This window comes from Heterocephalus glaber, unplaced genomic scaffold (genome assembly GCF_053883595.1).
Source record: "Heterocephalus glaber isolate CG9 unplaced genomic scaffold, H.glaber_assembly_v1.0 deba00001497, whole genome shotgun sequence".
Lineage (NCBI taxonomy): Eukaryota > Metazoa > Chordata > Mammalia > Rodentia > Bathyergidae > Heterocephalus > Heterocephalus glaber.
Window position 1 is genome coordinate 65,776,368 of NW_028258320.1, and position 16,272 is coordinate 65,792,639.

Sequence of the window (16,272 nt, forward strand, 5' to 3'; positions counted from 1 at the left end):
AATACTGTACATATGTTTAAGAATTATGCAGTATTGTTTTTAATAGAACAAAATTGGGCCTGGGAAAATTATTGGGACTAATAAATGGAAAACAGAAGAGAAATATGCAGTTAAAAATAATGATGTGAGTGTTCTTTTAGAGAAAAATTGCCTGGGATACAGTGTTAGGGTGAAAAGTGATATATAAACAGTGTATAATATTTCTTCCTTAGCAAGTGTTTTCTTAGGGAAAAAAGTACACACATATAAGGAATAATACATATTAGAAATAATGTATAATAATTTTCCCAGTATGGAATGGAACCTTTGGGAAGAGGACCTGCAAATGATATAGGGGAAATAATATAACTCCCAGCCTGGTAGATGTCAGATATACTGAATTCATGTTCCCCAGAATCAAAGAATGAATTCTAAGGAGCAACGGTGGTGAAGAGCAGGAAATATTTATTGCAAGGAAGAGATTTTAGCACATGAGAGCCAGGAGGGGACCCAAATGGGTTGTCAGGGACCCCACTTCACAGGGCAAGTCTTACAGAGCAAAATCACGAGGTGGGTACAATGTGGGACAAAATTATGATCAACTTGTGAGGTTACAAGTACAGCCGCTTAGGTAACATTGATCCAGTGGGTAAGCAGGTCACATAGTTAAGTGTACATGGAAAGAAAGAATTTTTTTAGGAAGGGATGGATCTGGAGGTCTTGGTCACCCACCAGCATGACTGGTGTCTCTCTAGACTTTATTGGGTCAGTTGTTGCCACTCAGCTTATCCCTTGGGGAAGTACGTAGGCCTGGTCATTCCATCTTTATCGTGAGGCCTGGCTTCCAACAGATATGTCGCCAACCACAGTTGTAATGTGTTCTCATCTCTGCTCTGCCTCCCTCGAGGGCCCAGCCCTGTCTGACTGTCTGTACTATTTCTACCTAATTTATATCTCTAGAAATAACTGTACTGATCCCAGGCTCCTAGGGCAGAGAAGGTGAGCCAGTCCCAGCACCTGGAAGGAAGCTCCCCTGTTGCCATCCCAAGCTCCTAGGGCAGAGAAGCTGAGCTGGCCCCAGATCCCGGAAGGAAGCTCTCCTGTTGCCATCCCAAGCTCCTAGGGCAGAGAAGGTGAGCTGTGTGGGCGCCAGAAGCACCCCCTCCCTTGGAAATGAGAAGACACATAAACAAGTCTCAAAAACAGACTTCTGAATCACCTACAGCAACCCCAAAGGGAAACGAGATGGAACAATCTGATACTCAACCACCTGGACTCTCTGAACTGGCAACAGAAAAGGATCTGGGAAAATTGAAATCAGAAATAATTACTCAGATAACAGCAAAGATTTTGCTCATGGTGCAAGACATGATTAATAAATGTAGAGAGGACACAGAAAAAAAACCAGAGGATCTGAGGAACATGATGGAATCCCAACATAGGAAACAAATGGAATCCATAAAACAGATGCAAACAGATTTCCAAGAGATTAAAAATTCCATCGAAAGTCTGCGCAGCAGAATGAACCAATGTGAGGATAGAATTTCACATATAGAAAATAAGATTGCAATTAGTGACCAGGAAAAGAAAAATTGCTTTAAAATTGTAATGGAACACGAGAAATCAATCCAGCAGCTGCTAGACGATGCAAAGAAAAATAACATAAGACTGATTGGAGTCAATGAAGAAAGAGGAGAGAGTGCAGATGACATAAAAAAACTCTTCACAGAAGTGATGGCAGAAAACTTCCCAAGGAGGGGAAAAGAACTTGACATACACATAAGTGAGGCATATAGGACTCCAGCTAGCCTTAATCAAAAAAAAATCTACACATAGGCATATAATAGTTAGGATTCCAGAAATCCAACAAAAGAACAAAATTCTACAAGCAGTGAGAGAAAAGAAACAAATCACACACAAAGGAAAGCCCATCAGAATCACAGCAGACTTCTCAATGCAAACCCTCAAGGCAAGAAGAGCTTGGAGTGATGTATTTCAAGCCCTAAAGGAAAACAGCCTCTAACCCAGATTGAGGTACCCTGCAAAACTATCTTTCAAAATGGATGGAGAAATAAGATACTTTCATGACAAAGAGCACCTCAGGAACTTCATGAATACCAAACCAGCACTCCAAAAAATTTTAGACAATGTCCTAGGAAAAGACAATGAGGATCCCAAGCCCAGGAAACCCAGCAGAATGAATCCATTGGGTGTGACAAATTAAATGCAAAGGGGGAGAATCCAACAAAAAGAAAAAGTCATGACAAGGCTTTTAAAACTTTTAACTTCATCTCCCTAATGAGTGTATAATTCAATCTTATTATTGTACTGATTAGTATTTTTCTGATTCTAGAGTTGAACACCATTCCTTGTGCTATACTGGCTATTTATCATCTTCTTACGTCTACATTTTAATTGGGTTGTCTATTAATGAGCTCTTAAGAATTCTTTATATATTCTGGTCATAGGTTATATGTATTGTAAATACGGTCTGTTTAAGGACTACTTTTCATTTTAATGATGTCATTTAAAGTTCTAAATTTTGATGGAATCCCATTTATCAATTTTTTTCTTTTATACATCATGTTTTCTGTATCCTAGATAGTTCTTGCCTACCCTGAATTCATAAATATTTTCCCTTATAATTTCTTCTTAAAGTTTTATACTTTTAGGCTTTCTTATTTAGGTTCATAGATCCCTTCAAGTTATTTTCATATATGGAAAAAAAAAGGTTGAAGTTAATTTTTTATATACTGATACCAGGTGTTCTAGTGCCATTTGCTGCAAACACTATCTCTTCCTCGGCTCTTGAATTGAGTTTATAGTCTATAAAATGCTAATGTTAAATAATCTTTCAAAACTCAGTGGACCATATATGTGTGGTTCTATTTCTAGATTCTCTGTTTTATTCCAATGATCTATATGTCTTTCCTTACACCAACACTGCCTTGATTACTGTAGCTTTAGAAGAAGTCTTAAAATTAGGTACTAAACGTCTTCCAACACTGTTTTTGTTTTTAACTTTTCTGGGTCCTATGTACTCCTACATAACTTTTAAATTTCAATATCCAGTTCTTCATTTATAGCAAGTATACACAGACCTGAATTTTTATATATACCTTGTGTTTTCTAATCCTGCTAAATTCAAGTACAAGTTCTAGGGGCTCCTAGAGATTTCTTAGTATTTTCTCTATAGATGATCATTTCATCTTCATATAAAGATTTTGCTTCTGCCATGCCAATCCTATCCTAGTTGTGTCATTTTATTGCCAGACTATTTTGGTGGGGACTAGGTTTCAAAGTTTAATGGACAGATAAAGAGTAAGCATACCTGTCCTTGTTCCCCACCTTAAGGAGAAAGCATTGGATCTTCTCCATTTATAGAAGGCATTCTCGCTGGAAGTATGGAGTACATGTCTTTAATCTGTTGAGAAGTTTCCGTTCTAATTCTAGTCTCCTGATAGCTCTTACCACGAACAGCTGTAGAATTTAGTCCAATACTTTTTCTCCAACTAGTGACAGGATCATATGGCTTTTTCCTTTCCTCTGTTAAAATGATGACTTTTGGGGGTGGATCTTCCAATGCTGAACCAACACTGCCATCCCTATAACAAAACCACTTTCTACATCCTGCCAGATCTGACTTCCAATAGTTTGTTTTGTTAAACAAATTTCTATCTATGTTCATACCTTTTTCTTCTATTATCTTTATCCAGTTTTACGATTAGCACAATGTTGAGTTTCTAAAATGAGGGGAGAAGTGTTCCTTCTTTTTTCTGCTTTGTTTGATATAATTTATCAGTTAAAATGATTATGAGCCTACTGTTGTCATATAGGTAGGTTTTCAAGCTAGGAATATACTTTCTTTAATAGGTGCTATCCAAATTTTATATTTCCTCCAGAGTTAGTTTCATTAATTTGTCTTCCAAGGTACTTCTTAGAAGTTGTCAAATTTATTTCAAAAAAGATTTTTGTAATATGCTTTCTATATCCTTTTAAATTCTGTAAAATCTGTGGTAATGTCTCCTAGATCTTAATATTGTAATTTAAAAAATGTATAACTGATATTGTGTAACAGGAAGAAAAGATCTAAAGGAGCAGGGAAGTGGGAGGGCTAGGGGAAAGGAAAAAAGGGAAAAGAAAACATATGAGAAAAGGAAAAAAATGGAAACAAGGTCTTTGCAAATAGGGAAGGGTGGAGGGGGTGAAGGGAGGGCAAGCGAAGGGGAAAAAAATAACCAAGATACTCATGTAAAGGTACAAGATCCCAATGATGAATGTAACTGTATTTTATACCGAAAATGTACCAATAAACTTAATGGGAAAAAAAAATAACTTAAAACAAAAAAAAAGAAATAACTGTAGCTATCTATAATAAGACAGAGGATCTGCAAGGGAAAACTTTATATTGCATACCCTTTGTTTTATGTTTTTATTTTTTAATCATATGCATCTCATTAAATATTTTAAAGAGAGAAAATATTAAGGGAGAATCGGTAATTTGTTAACATTAATCTTTGAGTCTTCTGCTTTTATACATAAACATTTATACATAAACAGATTTGATCATTTTTGGCTTGCTAGTCATTCTAGTCAGGATGGTTGGGCTGCAGGAAACAGAAAACTGGATTCAAAGTGATTTGAGTAAATAAGGAAAAGTGTTATGTCCTGCAATAGAACTGCAGAAACAAAGCAGTCTCCAGGTGTTGTTTGAATCAGTGGCTCTTTTCTGTATCTTGCTGTCCACCACATACAGTCCTCCTGTGGTTATAGGATGACTAAGGAACTCCCCCAACCCCCAATCCTGGCCTTTTCTCAGTCTAATTTAAGCCACCTTTGCTGTCTCCCTCTGAAGCACAGATGGTCTCCAGGGAATGACTTGGGCTAATCACTGAAGTGGAATGTGTGGTGGGGTCACCAATACGTTTACTCCCTGCTTTTCACATAGATCATGAAAGGGCTGCCTTTCTCCTGGTGTTGTCTTTAGATGGTGATACAGGACTTTCTCCCTTGGTATGGAGTATTGAACCCAGTACCTCAACACTGAGCTTCATCTCTGACCCTTGTTTCATTTTTTATTCTGAGACAGGGACTTGCAGAGTTGCCTGGGCTGGGCTTGAATTTGAGATCCTCCCACTTCAGCCTGTTAGAGAGCTGGGATTTCAGGTGTGCACCATCACCATTGGCTGATAAAGATTTTTTTTTTCCCCTCTCTCAGGACTGAGGATTCAACTCAGGACTTGTGCTTGCAAGGCAGGCATGTTGCCAACAAGCTAAATCCCCGGCCATGATAAAGATATTTAAAAGAGCACGTCACACAGTGTGTTTCTGTAAAGTCTCTACAGCAATGTTAAGTTATAGTTCATAGCATTTTATCTTGCTCTTGCAATCTCATGCCAGTAAGATATGTACTAGGGCTCTTGTTGTTTGATCTTGGTTTGTTTTTGTAATCAGTGTGCATTATTTGCTAAAATCATGTTTAATATTTTAGTTCATGAGACTAATCATTTTCTCCAATTGATGCTTAAAAATTTTTCTTTTTCAGAATAAGTTTTACATCGAAACCAAGCTTAACAGAGATTTAAAAGATGACCTTATAAAGCTATTTACGGAACATGTTGCAGAAAAGCACATTTACAGCCTAATGCGTAAGTAATTTGGTCATTCAGCTTATTGTGGAAGTAAGAGGCCACTACTAGCAAACCACCTCCAGCATTGTCATATAAACCCTAGTGTTGACATCTGAACTAGATACCAGGAAGTGTTGAAGTCTACCCCATTTAACAGAGAGAGACACAAAGGGGAAGTCGTTAGTAGAAGGTGTTAGGTAAGTTTCTTAGCCTCTTGTGGTCCTGCATTTTCTCTTCTGTGAGTTAGGACTTATAAAAAACTTAACATGGCTTTGCAGATGATTACGCAATGCAATGTCCAGTTAGTTTTTCTTCTCTCCCCATTCCCAGGTTGTCTGCCCCTCACAGTGCGTAGCACCTCATGCTGCCTTTCCTAAAAGGATTTGCCTCTCCAGCTGGAGTTTAGGACGCCCCAGGCTTACTGTCTCAGCACCCTTTAAAAGCTCATCTTCTATGAAGTATATACACACACCAAGGCCTTTTCAAAGAATTGGTATATAGTTGAATTTGCAGTATGTATTGTGTTGCTTTCCTGTTAATCCTAATTACTGTTACCGTAGTGAACTTACAAAAGAATTTTTCTATGCTTGACCATAAACTCGTTTTTTCCATTTTTTAATTTTAAATTAAGAGCTGGAGTTTTTAAACATTGGGCCAGTTTATTTTAGAAAGGCAGGATTTTCAGATAAGATTCTAGATGAAGATAATACATATTTTATTATTATTATGTTCTCAAGGGATTCCATAATCTAAAATAGAGACCCAGAATCTTGAGCATATATATATTTTTAACGCTACACAAATGTTTACAGACATCTTTGAATGTTATCTCATGAGATAGTGTAGCTGTTAATTATAGCCATTTTTTCTGTTGTTGACATTGTCTTCTCTTTGTTGCAAAATGTACCACAACATTTTGGTGAAATACTTGGTGAAAGTTTATTTTAAATTAATTTTTTAATGGGGTCAGGGATTTAGCTTAGTGGTGCCGCTGCCTGCCTCGAAAGCTCAAGGTCCTGAGTTCGATCCCTGGTACCAAAAAAACCCAAAAAACGAACAAACAAAAAATTCTATGGAGAAATGCTACCATCTGATACAAAAGCTTATTTTCTTTGTAAATATGTTTTTAAACTTGCTAGGAATTTGGAAGTGAATTTTATTGGGCATATGGAAAAAATATTCAAAAGAGAATAAAATACTGATTTGGTGAGAGAAAAAGCATTAACAAATTACTTTTGTTTATTATACAATCTGGTTTTCAATACAAATGAGACTTAAAGATAGGTAGATATACCTGTTCAAAATAAACTGAAAAAGCCATCAAGCTTTTGTAAATTGGATAAAACTAAATTTATTATATATGTACTGGACAGTTACCAGGCATTGGACTTAGAATAAGAGAGATTAATTAAAAGTGATCACTAGTCATACTGGTTTGGGTTCCAAGGGACTCTAAATGTTTAATAATGTTATATTCATAATCATCAAAGAGATTTTTGAAAACACCCACATACTGTTTATGTGTAGTAGGACCTGTTCCAGATACTTTACAAATATTAGCTTATTTAGTTCTCATAACCCTGTAGGATAGGTACAGTCATTACCACAGAAGCTAAGGCAAAGAGAGATTAAAATTAATTTAAACAGAATAACACTGCTATTAAGGATTGAAATCTTTAGTCGCACATTTTACTGTCACCTGCATGCTCTAACAAAACACCCTAACTATACTCAATTTCTGTGTTCTAAAATTTGATCAGGAGCTTCCTTTTGGCTTCAGATACATTTGGAAATGTTAATATTCTGTTATATACAACATATAACAAATCATGCAGGAACTTAGTGGCTTAAAACAACAGCAGTCTTTCATTTTGCTCTTTAACTTGTGGAGGGTACTTAATGTGGGACAGTTTGTCCCTGCTCTGCTCAGCACTGGCTGATAAGCCTCAACAGGGGCTGGGGCTTTCCAAATAGCTGACTTACACAGCCGCTAATTTGGTATGGCTTTTGGATTCTCTCCTGTCTCCTCTAAGTAAAAGTCACAAGATACAAGAAATGGAAACTGCCAGTTTCTTAAGTCCTGAGCCCAGAAACTGTCACTGTTGTCACTTTTGCTGTATCCCTTCAGCAAGCGGTCACAGAGCCTAGACTCCTGGGGTATAGGACACAGACCCCACCTCTTGATGGGAGGTGTGTCAGGAAATGAGGGGACCATGTCTTAAAGCAGTGAAGCAAGGCAAACGAACACCCTCTGCTGAAAAATAATTTAGTACTTGGTATTCACAATGAGTGTCCTTCATGTATGAAGACAGTGACTGCTCACTGCAGATGAGGCCAGTTCTCTGTCAGCTCCATGGTATAGTCATTTTCATACTTACATGCTTGTAAAATAAACTGGAATTTTAGTTTTCATTTTTAGAATAAATTCATAAAAAGGCAGATGCCACAAGGGAAGCTTGCAGCACCGAGGAACACTGGAAAGAGCAGAGGAGGTTGGGACCCAGGAAGGCATTTAACCCCTCTAGACTTTAACACCGTAATTCCTAAAGAGAGAGCTCAGTCTAGAAATTACTAGAGTTCTCTAGTTTTAAAACTGTGATTTATTGACTTCTTGATTAGTGGGATTTTTGGAAGATCCTTGTTTCTTTACTACATGACTTAGAAGAAAACTGCTACTTAGAACAACAGTTTATTAGTACCAGTGCATATATGATCAGCGGTTCGGTGGTGCCACGTAGAGAATACAGAATTTAGAGTGAAACACAAGTTGTCAGACCTCTTCTGTCTCCATCTAGTTTCCAGATATAATGGAAGTACTTTTACATACTAAGTGCCACAGTTACTATTGCTTTTAGAAAAATTGACTTCTTTTCAGGACCTCCATGAGTTGATTCATTTCCATTAGTGTTCCAGCTGACCATAATTAAATATTTACCTACTGAATTAAGTTACTGCATTTTTTTTAACCCTTAGTTTATAAAACTCTCAATTTGTCCTCTTGGACTGATTTTTCTTGTACTTGTTTGCCCTTTAGTCTTTCAGAGAGATAATAAGAAGGGAAGCCTTGACAGTCAGGAAGTGTTACACCCTGTTTTACTTTCTTCTTCTTTCAGCTTTACTTTTAGAAGCCCAGGCAACACCATTTCAGGTCACACCTTCAACTATGGCAAACGTCGTGAAAGGCTTGTATACTCTCAGACCAGGTAAAAATCCGTCGTTTCTGTTGGGCTCAGACTTGTTTGCTTATTTGTGTGACAGCCTCGTCCAAGAGGGCTGCGGTTCTTATGAGTCTTGAGACCGAATGGATTTAGATTTGCTATAGCAAAAAAAAAGAATAATTATTGATCAGTGTGAAATGCAAACTCAGAGCTCACTTGTAACTCTTTTTGTACTAGTGAGATGAAAATCAGTTAGTTTGAATTTTGTATCTCCTGTGAGGGGAAATACAAGAAATAATTACAGAATACTCTTCAGACAAGATTGAGGCTCATGCTTGGTTTAATCACCGTCTTTGTTACTAATGGAGTTTCTCCTTCACCACTCCACACTACAGATAAGAAGTCATACACATTGGCAGCTCTTACCATCTTAGGCCTATTGTGTAACAGGCAAGTAATCTAGAAGTGTTGGTACAGTTAGTCATTTCATGAGGATGTTTCCGGAAGATATATTATCAGAAGAGCAGAATAGAAAGTATTGTATTAAAAGTCATGGCTTGTAAATTATCTTACTGTATCTATCTTAGAATAGAAACATTGTAGATTTAAAGAAATGCTGGGGTGTGTTTGTAGATATTTTCCTGCTTGTAAGCCAGAACCTCCAACTTGTCATAGTGTCAGCTAGCCAGGTACAAAATGCCCATGGGGGAGAGATTGCAGTAGTTCTCAGAGTAGAACATTGTTCTGCAGTCATACCCACAAGCTGTCTTTTTGATAGTAATTACCTTTCTATGAAATTCTTTTGTTTGAGGATTAAAATGAAATAAAACATGATACAAAGAGCTTAATATAGTACCTCATAACATAATAAGCATGCGAACATTAACTGCCATTGTTATTCATTTGCATTTAATGGTTATTTTATTTTAATTAATTGATGGCTTGATTGAATTAATTAGCTTGAAAGACATGTCAGAATTTAGTTTGCTAAAATGGAAGTTAATTGCAAACACTAGTATCGGGTAGACTGATTTCAGAAATACCTTCTTTCTCAGGTTACTTTATTGATGGATTGATTGATGGAGGCAGGGTCTTGCTGAGTAGTCCAGGCTGGCCTTAAATTCACTATGTAGGGCAGACTAGCCTCAAAGTTGTGGCAGTCCTCCTTCCTCAGCCTCCCAAGTGCTGGGATTATAAGCGTGTGCCACCACACCTGGCTGTTAGTTAATTTGAATCAGATCTTGAGCGCTCCTCTTCATGATTTTTAAGAGGAATTACTCGTATAAAGTAAAATGTTTATATAAAGTGGCAAAAATATTTTATTGCATGCGTCCCAGTAAACTGATATTTTTCTTTTTCTAATTTTTCAGTCTTTTGAATGTCATTTTACTGCAGTGTGATGTGTGGCTCAGGCAATTTTTTGTGTGTAGGTTAGGAATGATATTTTTCTTCTTTTATATTGGAAGGCTTTCAAGTGCAGTACGACAGATTCTGCCTCCTGAGTGAGTCTTTATCAGCCCTGGCTTTTATCATGAGTAGCAAAGTTCCAGAACAAAACTAATCACCACGGGTGGAAAAAATTGTAGATGCATGTTTATCTAAACGCTATTTTGTCCAGGTTCTTGTGATAGGATTTATACTGCTTGTGAGGAGAATTCTGTACTTGAGATATGTCCTTTTCAGAAGGTGAGTTTTACTGCACACTAACTTTTTTCTGCCACAGGCATTTTCAGAGGTCTTTTTATTAAACATTTTGATATTTACATATCATGCCAGAACCTGTTATGTTCCTGGTTGGTTAAAGCAGTTGTATTCACCTAGCAGATTAAGGTTAGAACATTTTAAAAGTTGAATTTTAAATGTTAAAGTTTCTTCCACAACAGGTCTTCGTAAGTGCTGGTTGTCATACACTTGCATCTGAATCACTTGGAACATTTTTAGCTATAAACTTTTGGGCCCTAATTGTTGGAGATTCTGTTGCTATGTTAACATCTGGTCTTTAGAAGCTCAATCTTACTCTGCCTTTTTTACACACCCTTTTTTTTGTTGTTGTTTGTTTGTTTCTTCATGAGTATTTTAGTGATTACTTGAAGTTCCAAAAAGTGGCAGAAAGATTTGGTCTCTAGGAAGTCTGACTTATTAATTAGTGGTTCCCAGAACACTGCACTGAGATTCTTCCTAAAGCTGTATTTGAGCTGGGTTGGCAGGAAGACCCTATTGAGAACATTTTGCCATGAGTTTGTGCAAGAGTGAGTAGATTGGCCCTTGTAACATTTGAGTGCTTGGTTATTTGCCGTCGTGAACTTGCTGTTCTTGTGGATATCGTTTTAGTTCCCCAGTTTGCTTAGCATTGGCCCAGCACTGTGTAGCAAATGTGGCTCATTCCAATTTAGAAGTAAGTGTTTGCTCAGATTGCAGTTTTTAAAGGGGGCTTAAACAGCATCGACATTTTTATGGTTTTTAATATAAAAAGCCAAAATGTTTTATAAAAGGGGAATTTTGAGAAGGCTAGATTAAAACAGTTGAAAAGAGATAACGGTGCTCATGAGGCCCACCAGCAAGAAAGGGGAATACTGGTTTCACCCTGTCCTTGGAATGTGTGGGCATTATTTATATTTAATGTTTGCTAGGAGGAGGAGGTATGTTTATTGTAGCTTAAATTTTTCTGAATATTAATATTACTTGATTCTGTTTATTTTTTTTCCTGTGAGGTATCCATTCTTGTCTTTCATTCATCTTGTCTTATGATTAGTACAAATATTTGTGTCGTAAAATATTGTCATTTTTGTTATATCTGGTGGAAACATTTTCATGGGACTTCTTTGCTTTTTTATTGTGTGGGTTATTCTCTTGATGTTTTTCTTAATAATTTGATAACCACTTATTTTTCTTTTATGTTATGTATTCAATTTGTTATGCTTTATTTTAATTTATTTATTTAGTTTCTGCCACTGAGGATTGAACTCAGGACCTTGTGCTTGCCAGGCAGGCATGGCACCACTGAGCTGCATCCTCAGCCCTGTTGTGCTTTAATATGGGTCAATAAAGATGATTTTCAACATATTAACTAGTTATCTCCAGCCCATGTATTAAATTCTCAGTCCTTCTTATCCCTTTTCTTGTGTAGCCTCCTTTTTTATGTCTAATTATTATTACCTCTTAGTTTTCTATTCTTGGACCACTATATTGTTTTAATTAATGGCTAATAGGACTGATAGTCTCACTAAGCCTCTTTTTTCCACAGTTCTTTGGTAATGCCATTGATGTTTTGCTCCATATTTAGAATTCCCTGGATTCATTCTATAAAAATTTATAAAAAATAAAAATATCTGTTTTCTTCATACTGTAAGGAGATTATTTTTAAAAATTTCTTTAACAAAATGGGATTGAAGTAGTTTTTTCCCCATTTAAATTTGACTTAATGTATATTTTTGTTCTTTAAACAAAAGAAAAATCTGTCTTTTCCATTTATCTGTATGATTTCTTTATTGTACCTTTTCCTCCCTCACAGAGTGGGTTCATATGGCTCCAACTCTATTTTCTAAATTTATTCCAAACATTCTCCCTCCGGCGATGGAATCTGAACTTTCTGAATATGCTGCTCAAGATCAAAAACTTCAAAGAGAACTTATACAGAATGGTTTTACAAGGCAAGTTGTCTTTTTCACTTAGTGACAACGTATGTCCTTTCCTTGGCCATTTGGGGATGGCAGGAAAAGGTGCTGAGGTTCTTTTAGAAGGAAAAGTTGTTGTCCATGGGCCAAGGTACTGCTTTCTGGAGAGGTCATTGGCCCCTCGACTGCGTTAACATTGAAGCTAGGTTTGAGCTTGTGGAAGCTGCCCTTTGCCAGGGGTGTTTTGAAGAAGGAATTTCCCACTGGTGAACAGTTATGTTGGGCAACCTCCAAGAGCTCTTCAACTTGATTCTCTCCTGTTAGTCCTGAATGTATAGAAAAATATTGTAGAAATTTTATGATTAATTATAAGGTACTTTTATGACTAAACTAGCAAAGAGACTTTAAATTCTACATTTTGTCTTTTCTCTTAGTTACTTATTCTTAAAAAGCAGAATATCTTTTTTTTCGATACCGGCGATCAAACTCAGGACCTTGCACTTGTGAGGCAGGTGTGGCACCACTGAGCTAAATCCCTGGCCCAAAATGTCTTTTTATACATGTCCAAAAAATTTTTCTCCCTTGCTTTTAGTGTATACACTTTGCTTATTTTTCTAAAATTTTTGCAATTCATCATCATGGCTATAACCCAAAAAATCTTACAAAGTGCATTGTTTCAACCAAAATAAATTAAAATAAAATGTTTGTGAATCCTTGTGGGGAAACACTTGGTTATATCACTAGATCACTTATGTATGGGCATAGCAGTACGTTAAATTTTCATACTTCTTATTCTTGGGATGTCTTTACTCCTAATAAGAGAACTGCAAACTAAACCAGTTCTGAGTGATTCGTTTTTACCTGTTAGCTTGGTAGAAGACTAGATTTGTAACATAACTATTGTAAGCAAGGCCAATAACTCTGCTGGTGGATTTGTAAAATGGCTTTACATGTCTTGTATTTGAATTTCTTACATTAAAGAAAAGTTGTAAAAAAAAAGATACCTGGGATATTTCAGTCGTAGTTGTGTCCACAATAGTAGATTGAGTGTTGACTCACTTCTCTGGTTAGGGTAGAGGTAGACATTTCTTTTTCTAAGGTTCTGAGGCCAAACTAAATTTCAGTAAAACTAGCCTTGACACCGGGATCACTGTTACTAAGTCTGTTTCAGCAAAGTTGAGGAAGAAAGGTAATTTTTCTTGTTCTTTATTAGTGCATGGATTGGGATTTATTCCCTTTTTTATCCTCCTGGGATCTGTTGTCATGGGTAACGGGTGCACTGAATAACCCACTGGTCATCTCACACTGTGAAGACTCAGAGTAGCTGTGTAGATAGGCTGTGTAGACCTTCCTTTCTTTTGGCTGGGGCAAGGAGTCCTCAGCAGGAAATGCTGGAATATACACAGTTAGCTTTATTCCTTCATGTTGAATCAGGTATTTCCTGACGTTGATTGTAATATTTCTAGTAGAAACTGAGTGATATTATTTTCATGCACAGAACGAGGTTGTTATTTAATGCTATATTAATTTTACTGATCTGTTTTTGAAGGCTAATATGTCAATATGATTCACTAATGAAAATGATACAGAGTATCTAATGAGAAATTTTGCTCTCACTTGCCTCCTTTCTGCCCTGTACCAGTAAGTAATCGTTATTATTAGTCTCATGTGATTCCCTCCTGTGTGTGTGTGTGTGCCAATACAAGAAACAAAATATGTCCTCATTTTTATTCCTTTTTCACATATTCCATTGTGTGGATATGTTAGATGCATTAGAACTTATTTAAGCAGTCCCCAGTAGTGGCCATTTGAAGTTTTCTAGTCTTTTGATATTATAGACAGTGGAGAACCTAATCCACCCTATAATTTTATATCTATCGGGTATATATCTACAAGGTAAATTCTCAGAAACAGGATGGCTGGGTCAAGAGTAAATGTGCTTATAAATGTGATGAACATTACCAAAATACCCTCCATAGGAGAGGTTCCATTTTGCATAGCCACCAGCAGAGTTTGAAAGGGGTTGTTCCTCATGACCATGTTTGTATTGTACAGTGTTACATTTGAGAATTTTTCCAGTCTAGCAGGTGAAAAATAATTACTTAGATTTGTATTAGTTTGCATTTTTCTCTCTTTTTTTTTCTTTTTGGTACTGGGGATCGAACTCAGGACCTTGCGCTTGCGAGGCAGGCGGCGGAAACACTGAGCTAAATCCCTGGCCCCTGCATTTCTCTTGTTATAAATAAAGCTTGGCATGTTTTCATAGTTTGCATATCTTTTTCTGCAAACTGCCCATTTATGTCCTTTGCTCATTTCTCCATTAGTTGTCAACCCCCCCCGCCCCACATTTCTAGGAGTTCTTTCTGTAGTAAAGTTCTTTTTTTCTTGTGGTAGTGGTACTGGGGATTGAACCCAAGACCTTTGCACCTGAGTTGCATCCCTAGCCTTTTAAAAATTTTTTTCATTATGAGACAGAGTCTCATTAAGTGACTATGTTGCCCAGGCTGGGCTTGAACTTGGGCTACTCTTGTGTCTTAGCCTCCCAGGCTGCTGGGATGACAGGTATGTGGCACCACATCAGGCTGAGAAATTGATTCTTAGTCCAAAATAAAATAGATATATTTCTCAGTTTATGTTTTGACTGCCTAGACTAAGAAAGAATGTATATGAAGAGTAGATGGCCTAGGACAGATTGTTGGGATGAACAACAGTGATCAACAAAGGAGTAGCAAATGGAGTAGAAGGAAGGTCAGAAGCTAAAGCAAAGAAAAGTGTTTCAGGAAGGACGAGATCAACCATATAAATGCTGTCCAGAGACTGAGGAAGGAGCAGCTGGTCTTTATTACTCATTACTTCAGCATTTTAGTCATTTGTCCGGATTACTGTCTGAGAACCTGGACAGATACAAATAGGATTCACGGGCAGCATAGTGCTTAATCAGAGCCTGTATTTTCTTAACTGCAAAGTGGAACTAAACTTCTGTGGGTGTTTGAAGATGAGCTGGTTAATACACGTTAAAGGTTCATGTTTTCCCCCCTATAAAAAGGATCTTAAGATACATTAAGGTTCTGACAGTTTTCAAAGGCTTTAAGAGTTTTTGGTTTCAGGAGGGCTTTTAGGGGAAGATTTTTTCTTTTTTTGGTACCAGGGATCGAACTCTGGACCATGCACTTTCGAGGCAAGCGGTGGAACCACTGAGCTAAATCCCCGGCCCCATTTTCTTCTCTCTTTAGTATTTGAAATTTGCCTTAGTATGTGCAGGTCACTAGGCATGTTGATAGCAGAGCTCAAGATTTTCTTTCAAGATATATTTTCAGTACGAGGTAATTTCTTGAGCTCAATGTAAATTGTCCTTACAGGTGATCCTTCATTTAATAACTTTCTATATTTGAGGCGATACCCTTTAGCTAAGAATATTCAAGTTACAAATGACTCAGCTTGTATCTGTATCTATTTTAAAATACGTGGTTGGGTGAGAACTGAAATACTTCTTATACTTCCGCTATCAGTTATATTGATTCACTTCTGCTGTTTTGGTATGTGAAGAGATTAGTCAGTTCTCTTTACTGCCTCTTCTTTTGTTATCCCTAGAGGTGACCAGTCCCGGAAGAGAGCTGGGGACGAGTTGGCTTATAGTAAGTAATGATGTTTCTTCCTATCTTTGATGGTTTGTGATGCTGGGCAGCCACTGCTGGTTTGTGGTTATATTGATATCCATGTGTTCTTCACGGGGCTTGTGGGAGGCACTGTGTGTGATCCATGGGGTGTTCTGCAAGCTCAGCAGCTCTGAAGTCTGCTCAGTGGTAGTGGCTTTCAGGCGTTGCCAAGAGGCCACCAGATTCTTCAGGATCTTGATGGGATAAATGACCCAGTGTCAGTTTTTGATTATCT

At 37.1% G+C, this 16,272-nt stretch overlaps 1 protein-coding gene across 2 annotated transcripts in view; it reads left to right on the forward strand.

Annotated features, from left to right (window-relative positions):
• The window catches only part of Cacul1 (CDK2 associated cullin domain 1), an 81,514-nt gene that overhangs the window by 60,036 nt on the left and 5,206 nt on the right, over positions 1–16,272 (forward strand). For both annotated transcript variants that reach the window (XM_004838838.4, XM_004838839.4), the window contains exons 5-8: positions 5,525–5,627; positions 8,723–8,812; positions 12,279–12,417; positions 15,973–16,016. In XM_004838838.4, coding sequence (XP_004838895.1) covers positions 5,525–5,627; positions 8,723–8,812; positions 12,279–12,417; positions 15,973–16,016 — 376 coding nt within the window. The remainder of the gene's footprint in view (positions 1–5,524; positions 5,628–8,722; positions 8,813–12,278; positions 12,418–15,972; positions 16,017–16,272) is intronic.